Below are 18,484 nucleotides of genomic sequence, written 5' to 3'. Positions count from 1 at the left end.
TTTTTTGTTTTGTTCATTGTTTTTTTGTTTCGTTTTTCATTTAGTTATTTTTGTTTAATTTCATATTTAATTTTGTTTTTAGTTTTTGTTTAATTTAGTTTTTTGTTTTGTTTTTAATTTTGTTTTGTTTATCATTTTTCATTTTGTTTTTGGTTTGTCTTTTATATCATTTTTCATTTTTTTTTGTTTTGATTATCCTTTTTCGTCAGATTTGTTTGGTTTTGTTTTGTTTTGTGTTTAGTGTAGTTTAATTTTTGGTTTTGTTTTAGCTTTGTTTTGTTTTTCATTTAGTAATTTTTTTGGTTTAGTTTAGTTTAAAAAATCAATTAATAAATTTTTTTCTTAGTTTTGTTGTTTATTGTTTTTGTTTTGTTTTTAGTTTAGTTGACTTTTTAGTTTCATTTTGCTTCACTTTTCGTTTCATCAAAATACGAAATAAATGCAAACAAATTCTTATTTTCTCTATTAAGTTTTAATTAAAGAATCCTAAATAGTAAAATCAATCTATTTCACAATACTAACAAGCAAAAAAAAAAAAACTTTTAACATTGACAATTATCAATAGTAATTAGTTGGAAGCTGCGCACGCTGAAATCCCCAGATTTCAGCAGATTTTTATTCCACCGTTGAGTCTATTTATTTACTTGTGTACATTTATATTTATTCAGTTTTTAAATTAATTTATGTTTTATTATTGACAAATATGAAAATGTTTATATGATTGATTTACAATACAGTTTGTAAAGTAGTATTTTAGTAGATATATTATATTAGAGTCTTGCTTTGTTTACCAAATAAGAAGATTTGCATTGTAAACATTAAACAAACATTTAAAAGGTATTTTTTTTATTTAATATATTGAATATTTAATATAAATACTTCTAAAAATCATTTCACATAAATCTGCAGAATTATATATATATATATATATATATATATATATATATATATATATATATATATATATACATACATACATACGTATACATATATATATATTCAAACATATATATATATATATAATTTTTTTTTTTTCCTGCGCAGAATTATTAAAAAAATGCCTGCAGATTCTGTCTAGCCCTAGTTATAAAATAATTAATAATAATTAATCAGCAAATCAGCATGTTATAATGATTTCTAAAATATCGCGTGACAATAAAAACTTCATTAATCATACTAATATTTGAGCTTTAAATTGCAGAATTAATTAATAATAAATTTTGAACCTACACTCAATAATAAAGTAGTTACTAACCCAAAGACCTCCCGGATTACAGAGGACACATCCGGAAGTTCACTTACACCTTAAGCTCCTATGTGTGTTTGTCGCCTGCAGGCTAAAGTTTATGCCCCTCGACCCGTTACAGTCGTTGACCTCTCCTACTGAGCAGAATCTGTGGAAAATAAAAGACAAATGACTCTGCGTCTCACATTCACACTCACACGACTCTTATAAGCACATTCCATAGGTAGAGAGTCTTGAAAACACACAAACGCAGTGTTTTAACAAGCCTGACAGCGCTGTCACTGAAGCTTTGTGGTTAAAGTGGTGATGTTTTTGTTGATCACAGGTGCTTAATCTGAAGGCTTTGCTCTTTTTTTCCCCCTCTCGCTTGACTGTAAGCTTCTAATAACAGGGCAGTGGTGTTGTGCACTGATATTAGCGGGATGCAGTTTTGTCAGGTGGTGTGCGAGAAGAATTTTCAAGAGATGTCTTTCTGTGTTTATCGAGCCTTTCCCATCCTAGGTTTTTCTCAGAGGGACTTTCCAAATGGGTTTTTCAGGCCCTGTTCTGCAATAAAACTGAAGGATGTTTGGTTCAGGAAGTCTGCATGGGATTCAAACATGTCCATTGCTGCTAAACTTGTAATGCAGTTTGATATGAGATTCTTAGAAAAGTCTCCTGATGAATTTCGCTTGTCAGTCGCTATTAAAAATCAAACCGGTTCACTTCATCTGTGGTCCTGAATTTTTGATGTTCTTCACAGATGACTCTTTATTTTATTTTATTTTATTTTATTTTTTATTTTATTTTATTTTACTTTATTTTATTTTATTTTATTTTATTTTATTTTATTTTATTTTATTTTCGCCTTAGTCACTTTATTATTCTGGGGTCACCACAGCGGAATGACCTGCCAACTTATCCAGCATTTATTTTACATTGCAGATGCCCTTCCAGCTGCAACCCATCACTGGGGAAACACCCATACACTTCCATCCTCATACATACACTACGTACAATTTAGCTTACCCAAGTTATACCACGTTTTTGGACTTGTGGTGGAAACCGAAGCACCCAGAGGAAACCCACGCGAACACAGGGAAAACATGCAAACTCCACACAAAATTACCAACTGACCCAGCAAGGGCTCAAACCAGCAACCTTCTTGCTTTGAGGCGAGAGTGCTACCCACTCCACCACCATGCTGTACTTTTATTTTAATTTATTTTACTTTATTATTTTATTTAATTTTTTATTTTACTTAATTTTTTTTTTATAATTTTGTAGTTCCTTTTTTTATTTAATTGCATTTTAAAAAATATAATTTTATTTTAAAGAATTTTATTTGATTAGAATTTTTTTTATTTATTTTTATAAATGTATTAATATTTTTTGATATTTAATATTATAATGATATATACTGTTTTTATATAATATGAAATTTTATATTATTTGTTTATATGTTTTTATGTATGATTGTGTAAACTTACACTACTTTAATACTATTAAAGTTTAATTCTATTTTAATTCTTCAGACTTTTCCTTAACCTTTACTCTTTACATTTTTATAGTAAAAAAAGTATATACTGTATATGCACAGTTGAAGTCATAATTATTATCCCCCTGAATTATTAGCCCCCCTGTTTATTTTTTTCTCTAATTTCTGTTTAACGGAGAGAAGATTTTTTCACACATTTTCAACAAATTTCTAAATATAATAGTTTAATAACTAATTTCTAATCACTGATTTATTTTATCTGTGCCATGATGACAGAAAATAATATTTGACTAGATATTTTTCATGACACTTCTATACAGCTTAAAGTGACATTTAAATACTTGACTTGGTTAATTAGGTTAACCAGGCAGGTTAGGGTAGTTAGGCAAGTTATTGTTTAATGATGGTTTGTTCAGTAGACTATCCAAAGACAATATAGCTTAAAGGGGCTAATAATTTTGTCTTTAAAATTCTGTTTAAAAAATGTAAAACTGCTTTTATTCTAGCAAAAAAAAAAAAAAAAGCCTTTCTCCAGAAGAAAAAAATATTATCACACATACTGTGAAAATTGCCTTGATCTGTTAAACATCATTTGGAAAATATTTAAAAAAGAAAAATAAATCATGGGGGTATATATATATATATATATAACTTTCAAAAACAGTTACATCTCCATTTTGAAATGCAACTCTATTTTACTAAAACAAATGCATGAATAATTTATTTATCTTAAATCTAAAAAACCCAAAACCCCTTTAACACTATTAAACTTCTAGTTATTAAGCACTTATATTTTTAAGTAGCTCACATGTAGTTCTTCTTTATATGTTGTTCTCAAGTGATGAGTATTGACACTGGTGATGAACTGATCAGCTAACGATGAGTGTTATTTCCACATCAACAGTGATCTCTGGAGCAGGACGCCTGTTGTATTGCAATAATTCTGAAGTCTTACATTCTCAGTAAACGCTTCAGTGTGCAGCCTTCAGAAGTGCATTAACGGTCCAGCATGTCCATCTGTTGTGCATCTTGACCGGTTCCTTCATTATCTGCTGCTCTGATGTAGACATTGATATTGTATGCCGCTCGGCTATTTCTGAATCATGATTACGCCTGTGGTTTAAATGAGAACTGACCGAGAGAAACAAGCCAGAATGATGATTTGAATGGATAATAGATTGTGTTTCAGACATGCATTTGAGGAGCGGATCAGAACCAGACCTCCAGAGCTCCAGGCACTCGCTTCACATCTACACAAAGCTCTTACATCAGAAACACACAGTTTTTGAAAAGTTTGGCAGTCTGACATACACAGATATATTATAGATTGGACATATACAGTCGAAGTCAGATTCATTAGCCCCCCTGTATGTATGTATGTATGTATGTATATATATATATATATATGTATATATATATATATATATATATATATATATATATATATATATATATATATGTATATATATATATATATATATATATATATATATATATATATATATATATATATATATATATATATATATATATATATATATATATTTTTTTTTTTTTTTCCCCAATTTCTGTTTAGCAGAGAGATTTTTAGAACACATTTCCAAACATAATAGTTTTAATAACTCATTTCTATTAACTGATTTGTTTTTTCTTTGCTATGAAGACAGTACATAACATTTTAATAGATATTTTTCAAGATACTAGTATTCAGCTTTAAGTGCAATTTAAAGACTTAACTAGGTTAATTAGGCAAGGGTAATTAGGCAAATCATTGTATAACAGTAATTTGTTCTGTAGACAATCGAAAATATAATATTCCCTTATGGGCTAATAATATTGACCTTAAAATAGATTTGTAAAAAAAATCAAAACTGTTTTTATTCTAGCCGAAATAAATAAAAAAGACTTTCTCTAGAAGAAAAAATATTATTGGAAACACTGTTAAAACTATATATATATTTTTTTCCAAAGCAACTTACAATTGAGGAGGCATTCAGCTATTCAAATAGAAGAGGCAATACACGCAAGAAGGGTTCATTATACAAAAGAAGTGTTGTGTTCAGAGAATTAAGTGCTAGATTTAGGAGGAGAGTGTGTTATTTTCTTGTTTATTTTAAAAGAGAGAGAAAGAGAAAGTGATTCTACCGGTGGTAAAGCACACTATAAATGTTTTTTTTTTATCATATGTAGTGATTACATTCCAAATCATACATTTTGAAATGTTTTTTTTTAAAGAAGCTAATTTTGTATACTGTATTGATTTTAAAAACAGTAAAATTGTAGAAATATTATTACATAACAATTTTTATTGAACATAGTTGAAACTGTAATTTATTCTTTGATTTCAATCCAATTTGATAATCCAATTTGTCCAAATTTTTGTTTTGACATAAAAAATGTGCGTGCGTGCGTGCGTGCGTGCGTGCGTGCGTGCGTGCGTGCGTGTGTGTGTGTGTGTGTGCGTGTTCGCGTGTGCGTGTGTGTGTGTGTGTGTGATGCAAATTACATATGAATTTAAATATCTTTGTAACATAATGCTTTTGAATAGATTTGTTTTTATGTTTGTGTGTATATCACATATACATAGTAAATATAAATAACATAAACATATTATCTCAAAAACAAACATTTAATTTGGATGTGATTAATCTTTGCCCAGCACTAACTATAATATGAGGATTTGCTGCTGTTTCAAATGTCATATTATTTGTTAAAACCAATACAGTTACATCCAAACGAATCATTTAAATTGTGTTTACTGTCATTATTAAAGGACATATTAAAATAAAACATAACAAATAAATACTATAAGTAAATACTAATACTTTGTAAATACTGTTTTGTTTAATATTACACTATTATTATTTTTAACTTTTTTTTTTTTTCATAAAAAAATCCTAAAAGTTCAAATGGATCAGTTTCCTCAGAACTGTGAAGCAGAATTTTTTATTTTAATATTTGATCGTAGATTTGTGAAGGATCATGTGAGACTGATTACAGGAGCAATAACACTAAAAATTCCACTTTAAGTTGCAAGAATAAATAAAAATTAAACTACATTTAATATGAAAACAGCTATTTTAAATTTTAATATTATTTACAGTTTAAACAAAAAAAAAATTGTACTGATCTCAGACTATTATATCAGCGTTAGAGTAAATGCACTAGGACAATTGACTCTCTGTTGATTTATCAGTATAGTTGTTAGTTTCAGGCTTTGGTCCTTTGGTTAGCTGTTTATCCAGATGAACTGCTGTTTTTCTTGTTTTCAGTGAGGCTGTCCTGTGCACAGTTATGAACTGATTACAAGCTCATAAAAATGTTCTTGGTTTTCTTTATTATGGGAACCATGTGTTGTGGTGGCGAGGTGAGCGCTAAGGCGATTTCTCATGATGTCTGTTGTGTTTTTTTGCAGGTTCCCTCTTTACCCCAGAGGAGAGCGCTTCCAGTTTGAATATGGTGTCTATTTGCTCAACAAGAACATCGCCCAGGTAAGAGTCTCACTGTCAAAGTCAAGGGTGGATGTTAAAGCAAGTTTTTGACACAGTAGGTCCTTATATTGTAGCCTCATTAAATCAATGTTTTAAAACTGGTGATGCACCTGATGTTTTAAAACTTGCCACTGTAAATCCTTTGCTGAAGCAACCTAACTTAGATCCATCTGTTATAGCCAATTATAGACCCATTTCAAATCTGTCCTTCATCACAAAGATCTCAGAAAAAGTAGTATTGCAGCAGCTGCAAAGATTTGAAGATGATCACAAAATCTTTGAGGTTTTTCTGTCAGGTTTCAAAAAGTATCATTCAACCTAGACTGCACTTGTTAAAGTTTTAAATTATATTTTGCTTACTTGTGGTGCTGGCGATTGTGCTGTGCTTGTGCTATTAGATCTGAGTGCTACATTTGACACAGTAGACCATGCCATCTTGTTTGCCTGCTTAGAGCATTGTGTAGGGATAAAAGGAAGTGCCCTGGAATGGTTTAAATCCTATCTGTCCAATCACAGTTTAAAAGTCACTATTTGAGAACATTCATCTAAGGGAGCACATTTTTTTTATGTGGTGTTCCCATGTTATATTTTTGTGATGTGTACTGTGCAGCATATTGGTCAACCTCTGGTTGTGTTTAATAGTGCTATAAATAAAATTGACATTGGCGTTAAAATAGAAAAACTTGACTGCTACTCTTTATTTATTATTCAATTTAATTTAATTTTTATTAATTTATTTGTTTTTTAATTTTTTTTTCAATTTTTTACTTATATTTTTAATTTAATTTAATTTTTCACTATTTATTTTTCTTATTTATTTTTTTCTTATTTTTATTTTATGTATATTTTATTTAATGTTTTATTTCATTTAATTTAATTAATTAATTTATTTAATTATATTTTTATTTTAAAGTCAGAGATCACATATGTCCTTAATTAGACAGTTTTCTGACAGCATTTATTAAGTCAATTGAAAGTTTTATTAAAGTATTTTTTAAAAACAGTAAATAAATATAATCAATTACTTATTAAAACCACCTACTGATGGTTTAGTAGCATATTTAATGGAACAGTTTAATTGTTTTTTTTATTATTTAATATGTGTCTGTCTCCCTCCTGCCTGCTTTTTTTAACCCCCCCCCACCCTCCTTGAATGCAAAAAAAGATATTTTGAAAATAGTTGGTAAACATTGACTTCCAGAGTATTTGTTTTTCCTACTATGGAATCAATGGTTACAGGTTTCTAGGGTATCTTTTTGTGCTCAACAGTAGAAAGAAACTAATAAATGTTGAGAACCACTTGAGGGTGAGTAAATAATGGGTCAATTTTTGTTTTGGGGGGAACAATCCCTGTGCATGTAAAAATTGTGGTTTTGCTATCAAAAGTTGTCTGGAAGTGATGTTTACATCATGACTTTTACGAGCCACCACTCTAATCTAATTTCAATTTTAAGCCTTGCTCTGAATTATACAGCTCCTATTTAATCAGTTTGAGTGTAATATTAACACTCCTCCAAGTCTCTGAGAGAGAAATCCAAACCCCCTGTGCTCCAGCTGTTGCCCAAACTGAAGAAAACTGCAGAAAGAACAGAGAGATCGAGCGGATCGGTCCGTCTTTGACCCACACAAGCCGCATACGTGTTGCTAAAACGTTAGCGTAACTGTGCGAGGTATGGAGCGATATGTAAACCCAGCCAACTCTGAGGGGAAAACGTATATATCTGTCATGTTTGATCTACGCCTCCATTTGTAGCCTGACTGCGAGATCTCCGCAGCATGTTCTTCATACTGCCTGTCGCCCACCATTTCCATTCCTCATCCCCTTAATCAGAAGCAATGTAAAGCTTTGCACCTTTGCCAGAAATCTTCATTAACCCTGTCAGTGTTTCTCTGTAGGGCAGGCTGATTGAGCCTATCTTGAAATGCTGACCGCCAATTCAAGCACTTTTTATGCTCATTGTTTGTGAAACCAGTCAAGGCGATCCATATGAGCTCAGCGAAGTCAATATTTTGAGGCTTTCCAGTTGCGGGAACTCTACCAACTGGGCTTTTAATGTTAGCTAATGTTAGGTAATGTGGCTATGTGGCGAAACAGATGAGCTGTAACCCACTGCATTTCTCAGGGCTCTGTCTTAGGCCTGCACTCATTCTGTACACAATGTTTACATTTTTTGGGTTAAAATTTTTTTAACCCATCATGGAGTCTGTTTATGGAAATGTGTGTAAATATTTATTCAGTTTTATGTTCATGTCCATAATATTATGTGAACGTTTATAGAATTTTTTTACAGTACCATTTGCAAAGCAATAATTTCTTTCTTTTAGTCGATATATTATTTGAAAGACACTGTAAACCTTAAATTCAAGTTAAAAAGTTGATATTTTGATTTCATGTGTAGACGTTTTAGCTACTGTACTCTGAAATACTCTCAAATGAGTCTCCAGTTAATGATTTACTGACACAGTCAGTGTGAGTCTGCAGTTAACTATAGATTTAAAAGCTCCATACAGAAAGATTCCCCAGTAAATGGTTCACTGATTCAGTTGATACAGTCAGATTGCACCTGCAGTCAGCTTTTTATCGATTCAAAAGATCCATACAGAATGATTCCCCAGTTAATGATTTGCTGATTCAATTGATAAGTCCTGAGTGAGTCTGTAGTTGAATCATTCATTGATTCAAAACATCCATTAAGAATGATTCCCAAGTTACAGATTTTCTGATTCAAATTATAGTCAAATGGTATCTGCAGTTATTTATTTATTGATTCAAAAGATCCATACTGAATGATTCCCCAGTTAATGGTTCACTGATTAAATTGATAAGGACAGAGTGAGTCTGCAGTTGGACCATTCATTGATTCAAAACATCCAATCAAAATGATTCCAAAGTTTCCGATTCACTGATTCAATTAGTACAGTCAGATCATTTCTGCAGTTAACTATACATCAATTCTAAAGATCCATACAGAATGATTCTTCAGTTAATGATTCACTGAATCAATTAATGACGCCAGAGTGAGTCAGCAGTAAGACCATTAACTGATTTAAAACTCCATTCAGAATGATTGTCAAGTTAATGATTCAGTTGATACAGTCAGATCATGTCTGCAGTAACTATTCATCAATTCCAAAGCTCCATAAAGAATGATTCTCAGTTAATGATTCACTAAATCAATTGATGAGGCCAGAGTGAGTCTGCAGTTGTACCATTCATTGATTCAAAACATCCATTCAGAATGATTCTCAAAGTACCGATTCATTGACAATTGATACAGTCAGATCACGTCTGCAGTTAACTATTCATCGATTCAAGCGATCTATACAGAATGATTCTGCAGTTAAAGATTCACCTAAACAATTGATGAGGTCAGAGTGAGTCTAAATATAGTCAGATTCATAATTTATTTCCTGCAAAATACAAAAACAGTATGTACTTTTACTTCCAATATGAACATTAAATATCTTAAAGTACATCAAAATTTATTTAGCATTTTGAAAAAGGGCTTTATACATTTACTGCAGGGATATTTTAGTAGGTGATCTGTACTTTTGCTGAAGTCTCGCATCGCTAACCCTAAATATAGTAAAATCGACTTTTTCCTACCTAATGTGATTTGCGAATAACTGACAAATGAAATTCTGTTTGTTTTTATTTTTCCGCTTTTTTTATGCGTTCCGTTGGTTCGCCGTAGCCGCAGTGGCTCTGTATGTCCGGCTGCTGAATCTAAGCAGAGATCGGGTTTCACAGGCGCTCTTGTTCTGGAATGGAGGAGATTAAGCGTCTATCTTTTATTAAATTGTGTGTGTTTGAAAGCGATCCAAGCAGGCAGGAGGGAGAGCGAAAGGGGGGTGTATGAGTTTGCTTTGAAGCAGCGCTGACTGGATGTTGTTTTTATTTAGTCCTCGTGTCATGAGAGGAAGGCAGAAGAATGTCAGGTGGCCAGCGGGGGTTTGGCCACGCACTTTCAGCTGTGATGGATGAGTTGTTGTTGTTTTATTAATTATACACTGTTTCTTAATGTTGCAGATATATGGATGAGTCGGAATGGACATTAGGTCATCTGTTTGTTTTATTTTTAATATTTAACTTGAATGTTTTGTAACCTCTGATGGATTAGTTTTTAGAAGTATTTCAGCATGCTGTGAGACTGTCAGCATGCTTAAGATTTCTCAGAGATGTTTAGTTTTAATATCCATCATTTTTAAAGCACTGTTGCTGTTAAAGCTGGGCTTTATTACATTTTCACCAATATTAACTGTATATTTTAAGGAAAGTTTTGCATATTTTTTTTAGTATCAGTAAGATTTTTTTTTTCGTATTAGTAAGATGTATTTAGTATCATTAATACTAGTAAAATTCTGTGAATACTGACTTTCAATGAAAAGTGTATTGCAAAGCTTTATTTACTTTGAATGACATACATGCGTCTTGCATAACACATTTTTTATAAAAAGAGGTACATGGGGGATGGAATAAAACCAAAATGTAAACCTGACTAAAATTTGTTTGTAACTACATTATTATTTTAGAAGTACAACAAAGAAATAATGTATGGATTAAAGAAATAATTAATCCATAAAATGTTAATTACCTCATCATTTACTCTCTTTTATGTTTGTTTGTTTGTTTTTATACGTTATTGTCCCTCAAGGGGGAATTTTCTTGGATTCACACAGATCTTCTGACACAATAACAATTAAAAATAAGCAAACATGCAAAAGAATTACATACACCATCCATCAGTGTTCAACAGTCTGATTGACACTGGGGAAAAAAAAAGAGTTCTTAAGTCGGTTCCGCTTCCAGCCGAAGGTTCTGTATCTTCTACCCGAAGGTAAAAGATCGCAATGTGGTTTTAAACCTTTATGACTTATGAACTCTAACACTAAGATGATCGTAGCTGTAATATTTATTTGATTAATAGTAACTTTGTAAAGGGATAGCTCACCCAAAAATGAAAATTCTGCCATCATTTACTCATCCTTTGTCTATTCAAAATCTAATTAAGTCTTTTTTTCTTTTGTTCAACACAAAAGAAGATATTTTGAAGATGTTGGTTGCTAATACATCCATAGTTTTTTTTTTTTTTCTGACTATGAAAGTCAATGGGTGCCAGCTACCAGCATTTTTTTAAATATCTTCTTCTGTGTTCAACAGAAGAAAGAAAAAATTAAATAGATTTTGAATAAGCGAATGGTGAGTAAATAATGGCAGAATTTTTATTTTTAGGTGTGCTATCTCTTTAAGAATAAATTTTGATCAAACCATCATTATACTTTGCTACAGCTATCTTAAAATGTTGCTAAAATATGCAGAAATATGAAAGTTATTTACCAAAATGTAAACTTTATAGTAATAATACACTTTTTGAACGGGAACTTCTTCAGAATTAAACTTAAAGCCCTTTTTCCAAATAAAAGAATAAAATGTCAATCAAATGATAAAAGGAATGCATAAGATCATATAACACACTGTAAAAGATTTAATGACAAAAAGTCAAGACAACACATATTTTTATGTTCCTTTCAAACATTTTTTTTAAGTCATACAGAGTTTAACCTAATATTTTTAAGTCACTTTGATTTTGAAGAAATTAAGGCAGTAAGGATTGTTTTACATTGCAGGATTCAATTTGACCCTGTAGAAGCATGTCCATATCACATGATAAAGTAGAAAAAGCCTACTTGAGCAATGCACTGATTTTGCTATGCTTCGAAATACAAGATTTGAATATGTTTTTAAAAAATGCCTAGTGTATAATGTAGGGCTGCACAATATATCGTTTCGACATCGATATCGCAATGTGAGCATTCGCAATAGTCACATCGCAGGATATAAAATGTTGAGTTTGTATTATAATTCATCATTTTCATGTGTTTCTGATGTTGTGATTGTGTAATGATTTTATAAACATTCAGGTATAAAAAATGTACCGTTTGTGACCTTAACTACGATTAATTTATTGAATTATTTTTATGTTTATTATTCAGTTACTGTACTAGAATATTGTTAGTTAGACTAACGATAAAACACTTTTTCAGTTGCATTTTTTTTCTTGATTGTATTTCTAGATTGTCATGCATGAAAATACAACACTTGCAAATACTGAAATGCACTGCAAATAGCACCGACTCAAACAAAAAAGTGTCAATGGAAACCCAAAATAGTTATAGATTGTTTATAAGATTTTATGGCGATGCAAATAGTAAACATCGATTTATCTGACTAAACACGTGCATGAAAATACTCACAACACATGCGAATACAGAAACACACTGCTAGTAGCAAAGACAGCAACGGAAATGTGTTGGTGGACCCCTAAAAATGTATAAAATGTTATTAGATTTCATGGAGATGCACTCCCACTGCAGAATCATGCCATTTGATCTAACATTATTAACTATTTCCAAATACAGATATTAAGTAATCTGGGGAAATTGTATTCATATCTAAATGTAAATCGCACAATAAAAAATATTGCAATGTTAGATTTTTTTAATATTTTGCAGCTCTAGTTCAATGCACTGATGTTATATAGTTTCAGAATACAACATATTAACGTTTTAAGGTAGAAAAAAAAGCCAACGTAGGTGTCTTAAGGAACATAGGGGCTCTTATATTGCTGTTGTGTCATCACTTATATTGCAAGTCAGATCTCTCCGACCCCTCATTTTGGATACTTTTCATGAACTGGCCCCCATAACAAACTAGTTGAATAGCCCTGCTGTAGGATTAAAGCATTTATTGAATCCACAGACACAGCATTCGGTGTAAATATCTTCTTAGAAAACGTCTTATTGCCGTCTCATGACCCTACACTAGGCCTACATAATTATAAGGGCTTCCTTAGACTTGTTGTTCCAACAACCCTCAGACAAGCCGACCATGAAATTACTCTTAAATCCCAACCTTACGTGACTTATTTTAACATTTCAAAGCGGTGATTATGCCAAAAGGTAGTTTCCTAGTGTCATATTTGCGCGGTTTCTGTAGCATTATAGAGCATGTTTGCCAATACGCTCTTCAAACTCTTTTAATTTTCAACTTTGGCTCGTGTAATTCCTTTTGGCTTCAATGAAAACACACGAAAGACAAGCTAAACACACCGTAAGGAAAAACACAAGTCCATTTGTGTTAAATAACAAGAGTATTTAATCCATTACGCCGCTGCTGAGACTTCCTCCCACTGTCACAACAACATCTGGAATGTTGTGAATTTGCCTTTTAATGCTCATTATGTTTTACATTTTGCTCTTTTTGGCATCGCAACAAACACTTTCGCGCTGCTGTTGTTTAATATCTTTCAGATGGACCGTCCAGAACGTTGGTTTGATTTGGACACAGCATCACAGGGGTCAAAGCCTGTGTGAAATCCTTCCCAATCTTTCCAAACAGGAGACTTTTTTTTAACATGACTTTCTCCCTGTGTGTGACTTTCTAAGCGGTTCATCTTCCCCTAGAGGGCAGAAGTACTGAAGTTGTGTCAGTCCAGACTCTGAGGATGGATTAGCTGTATAAAGACGCTGCATAAACGTAACGTTGACAGAAATATTACAATTAGCAGTTCGGTTGCCAGGCTATCTTATTTGGCAAGAGGTTGAGCAGGAAGGGCTGTGCTGGGATTTGAGATTATTAGGGAATTTGGAGTGTGTGTCCTGTTCTCTGCAAAGCCCGGAGAGCTGGCAGTATTAGTACTGTTGGATGACCGGATTTACATATCTTTCTAATGCTAATACGCATATTTGGCTCACTGGTGATTGTGTGTTTGATAAGGAGGCATTGGTTGCACTTGTTCATTCAGGGATTTGAGGGGAAGTCTGTGTGTCTGGTTAAGAACCAAGCAGTGATGTTACTCTTTTTTTACTATATGAACTGTACATTCCTCTTATTTTTAGTATGTACTTTATAAGATAAATGTTTTTAGGCATGTTTGCATTCATTTTCAGACAACACAATAGCAGTGTTTTAACTTGAGAAGAGTTATAGCTGTGATTTTGAATGACAACCAATGATTATTTTGTCTAAAAATAAGTTGAAGTCAAATTAAAATTTTCTATGGCTTGAAATACAGTGCATCTGGAAAGTATTCATAGCGCTTCACTTTTTCCACATGTTTTTATGTTACAGCCTTATTCCAAAATGGATTAAATTCATTTATTTCCTTAAAGTTCTACACACAATACCCCATAATGACAATGTGAAAAAATATATCTTTTAAATTGTTGCAAAATTCATTAATTCATTCATTTACTTGTTGTCTTAGTCCCTTTATTAATCTGGGGTCGCCACAGCGGAATGAACCGCCAACTTATCCAGCAAGTTTTTACACAGCGGATGCCCTTCCAGCCTCAACCCATCTCTGGGAAATGTTGCAAATTTATTACAAATAAAAAATCTTAAACACATGTACATAAGTATTCACAGCCTTTGCTCAATACTTTGTTGATGCACCTTTGGCAGCAATTACAGCCCCGAGTCTTGTAAAATTTGAAGCCACAAGCTTGGCACATCTCTCTTTGGGAATTTTTGCCCATTTCTCTTTGCAGTACCTCTCAAGCTCTATCAGGTTGGATGGGAAGTGACGGTGTACTGCCATTTTCAGATCTCTCCAGAAATGTTCAATAGGATTTAAGTCTGGGCTCTGGCTGGGCCACTCAAGGACATTCACAGAGTTGTTGTGAAGCCACTCTATTGATATTTTGGCTAGTCTTCCAGTTCCTGCTGCTGAAAAACATCCCCACAGCATGATGCTGCCACTGCCATGCTTCACTGTAGGGATGTATTAGCGTGGTGATGAGCGGTGCCTTGTTTTCTCCAAACGTAACGCCTGGCATTCACTCTAAAGAGGTTAATTTTAGTCTCATCAGACCAGAGAGTTTTGGTTCTTATGTTCTGAGAGTGCTTCAGATGCCTTTTGGCAAATTGCAGACGGGGAGTGGCTTTAGTCTGGCCACTCTACCATGCAGGCCTGATTGGTGGATTGCTGCACAGATGGTTGTCCTTCTGTAATGTTCTCCTCTCTCCACAGAAGAACGCTAGCGCTCAGAGAGAGTGACCATGGGGTTAATTATCACCTCCCTGACTAATACATTATTATCTGTTTTTATTTATATTTTTAGTTTAGTGAGATGGAATTTAAATTGTTAACAATGTTAATGATGTTGACCAACAATTTCAGCTCTAGTTTCATTATTAACTCATTATTAATTATTTTTATTGATATTTTTAGTTACATTCATTTATTTTGTTTATTGATTATTGTTTTAAAAAATCATTTCAAGGATTATATTTCGTGGCAAATATTTCTTCCAAATAATAAGATACATTACCATTTACTGCATTCCTGTGATATAATTAGGTAAAATTCTACATTTATGCATTTTTGATTCTTGACACAAACGGAGCCGAAATTATAAATACCCAGATTACTGAAAATACAATTATTTTAAATGGTTCTTTCCAAACCTTTGAATACAGTACATGTGATTCTACCATACAAAAAAGGGATATTTGTTCCCCAAAGTTTTACAGGTGCGCATGAACTAGCTATAAAGAGGCTAGAGATTCTTGGTTGCAATTAGTGTCATCTAAAATGACTTCTCATGAATGGAAAGCACATTAACTTTAGTTTAGAGAGCTGATATACATACAAACACTCAAACGCTCATTTTCATTTGCTGTAGTAAAAGGCCACCGGCTCCTGAATGAGAAGTTAACTACTACTATTACATTCCTGACTCCCTATGTGAGTGTTTTTCCCCCCAATGCAAGAGTTAGCAAGGCCACAACGGCGCTTTGTGAAGGGAATCACCTCCCTATGATTAATCACTCAAGCTAAGTGGCTTTATTTGTGTATATTAAGCAGGAATTTCCATATGTCACATTCAACATTTACCTCCATAAGACTGTGTGCTTAACCTCCGAGTGTGAGTCGGGAATGACTTTTCGTTAGATGTGGCATAAATTCCCCGTATGTGTTCATACATCTAGTTTTTTTTCTTTTTGACTTTTAATTCCTTTTTCATATGTTCTCTTCATTCATGTTTCTTCCAGCACTCAACTTGCAGATTTCCTCATGACTGCGCTTTTATCTTATTTGATTTACTTTGGTCTGTGAAAGGAAGATCAACACAGTGTTGAATGCGATTGCCATCAAGGGTTGCTAAACTCAAGATGAATCCAAACACATGGAGAATTCGGGAATAAGGCATCCTTTTAGCCCTGAAAATGAAGATCTTGAAAAACATACTTAAGCCCTGCTTTGTGTATACACCTAGGTGTTTATGCATTGTGAGTTGTTTTTAGGTCTAATTTTGCACAATATAATCTGGTTTTAAAATTTTGACCACATAAAGAATCATTTAGAATGATGATGTGAAGTACAGATAAACATTTTCAGAGATCACAATCAGAAAGAGCTTCATTGCCAGGTATGTTTACACACATTCAAGACATTTGTTTTCATGACAGAAGTATACAGTAAAACAAAATGACAGTGACAGGACAAAAACACAGATAACAAAAGAGTTAAAAAAAAATAAGTAAATAGAGAATACAAAGTATACAAATTGACAGATTTATGTACAGGTATATTACTATATTCATTAATGTATTTATAGCTTAATTACACACAAATTATACAGTGGGGGAAATAAGTATTGAACATGTAATGTTTTGTCCTTGGCATAATATTTCAAACAAGCTGTAACATGGAATTAAACCAGATTTTGGTTAAAACCCAAACAATACAAGCGTAAGAATAAAACGAAACAAAGCAACCTGAAAAATGAGTTATGTGTAATAACAATGAAATGACACAAGGAGAAAATGCTGAACTACTGAAATGTATTTATTACTTTAAATAAAAGGCTTTTTTGGGGATGGCAGCTTAAAGACGCCTCTCATATGGAGAATAAATACACATGCATTTGACTCAGGTGTGACTTCAACAGTGTGTAAAAATCTTGATGGTTCTGTGGGTCTCGTTTATCAAGTCTGATCTTTATTTTGTAATTCTATTGGATTTAAGGCAAGTGATTGGCTAGGCCATTCTACAGATTGATTTTATTATTATTTTTTTGTCTGAAAGCATTTGATAGATTCCTAGACTGTGTTTTGAATCATTGTCTTGCTGAAATGTCCACCCTGGTTTCATTTTGATCATCCTACTAATGTAGATGCAGGACTGAAGCAGCTGATATTAATTTACAATGATGAAGGGCAGAGGATTGCTGAAGTACAAATGTGAGTTTTTAGCTGCTACACTTCCTTTTCTTCATGTGTTCAATACTTTTTCCCTGTGTCATTTAATTTTATTACACATAACTTTATTCTAATTCATTTGTTTTATTTGCATATATGAAGTTCTTTGGTTGCTACAAACATATGGTGAAAATCAACAGCACCTTTAGAAATATGTTTTCTGAGAAAATGGTGACGTGTTCAATACTTATTTTCCCTGTTGTATTATGATTTTTAAAACCAGGCTAAATATAATTATTTTTATAAGTGTAATGTTTATTGTGCATATTTTCCTATAAAACTTTTTATAAAATTATGCGGGTGAAAAAATGATCTTTTCTCTTATGAAAATGATGTATTTTTTATGTATTCATCATATGCAAAATTGGCAAGGCAGAAAAGCATCCATTTTAACCCAGAAATGTTTAACAATAAAAACAATTTCCACACATTACTTTTATGTAATATTTGATCAAAATGCTTAGAACTTTTAGAACAAATTGTGATGTTTACACACAGGCAATCATAGATATTTGTTAGTAGACAATTTTAATAACCTTATACGAGTATAAAAGCTGTTTTGTTTTCTAATGTAACAGTCCACAGGGCCAGAAGTGGTCACAGAAACGCCCACGTCTCCATTCCTAAATCCGCTATATCCATTGAAGGCGCCCTATTGAGTCAGAAAAGGCTGACTGCTCATATTCACCTATTTACTCTCCCACCTTTTAATTAACATCAGACAAGTAAATAAAAGTGGGAGTTGACAAGTGTGAAAGAGAACTCCCAAGAGAATGGCGCATTTAGCACAAACTATTCCCGGGCTATCCCAGAGTCCTTCCTCCTCGTCCAGCAGACCTGCCTGCGGTGAGTGATTCAGTCCATCGCGGTCAGCTGGACCCTCCAGAAAAAGCCGCCGTATTGCGTATGCGCCGTCACTCTCACAATGAGAGCCCTTCTCCTGTCGCTCTTCCATAAAAAGCCCCATCTTCACAAACCAGGCTCAGTGAGTCTGTCCAAACCAG

The 18,484-nt window shown here is 32.7% G+C and overlaps 1 protein-coding gene across 2 annotated transcripts in view; it reads left to right on the top strand.

Moving 5' to 3' along the window:
• The window catches only part of uvrag (UV radiation resistance associated gene), a 225,592-nt gene that overhangs the window by 141,254 nt on the left and 65,854 nt on the right, over positions 1-18,484 (top strand). For both annotated transcript variants that reach the window (NM_201069.1, XM_087269117.1), the window contains 1 exon segment: positions 6,139-6,214. In NM_201069.1, coding sequence (NP_957363.1) covers positions 6,139-6,214 — 76 coding nt within the window.

Source organism: Danio rerio, chromosome 10 (assembly GCF_052040795.2).
Source record: "Danio rerio strain M-AB ecotype USA chromosome 10, GRCz13ab, whole genome shotgun sequence".
NCBI classification, from domain to species: Eukaryota; Metazoa; Chordata; class Actinopteri; order Cypriniformes; family Danionidae; genus Danio; species Danio rerio.
This window is presented reverse-complemented; position numbering and strand designations above follow the sequence as displayed.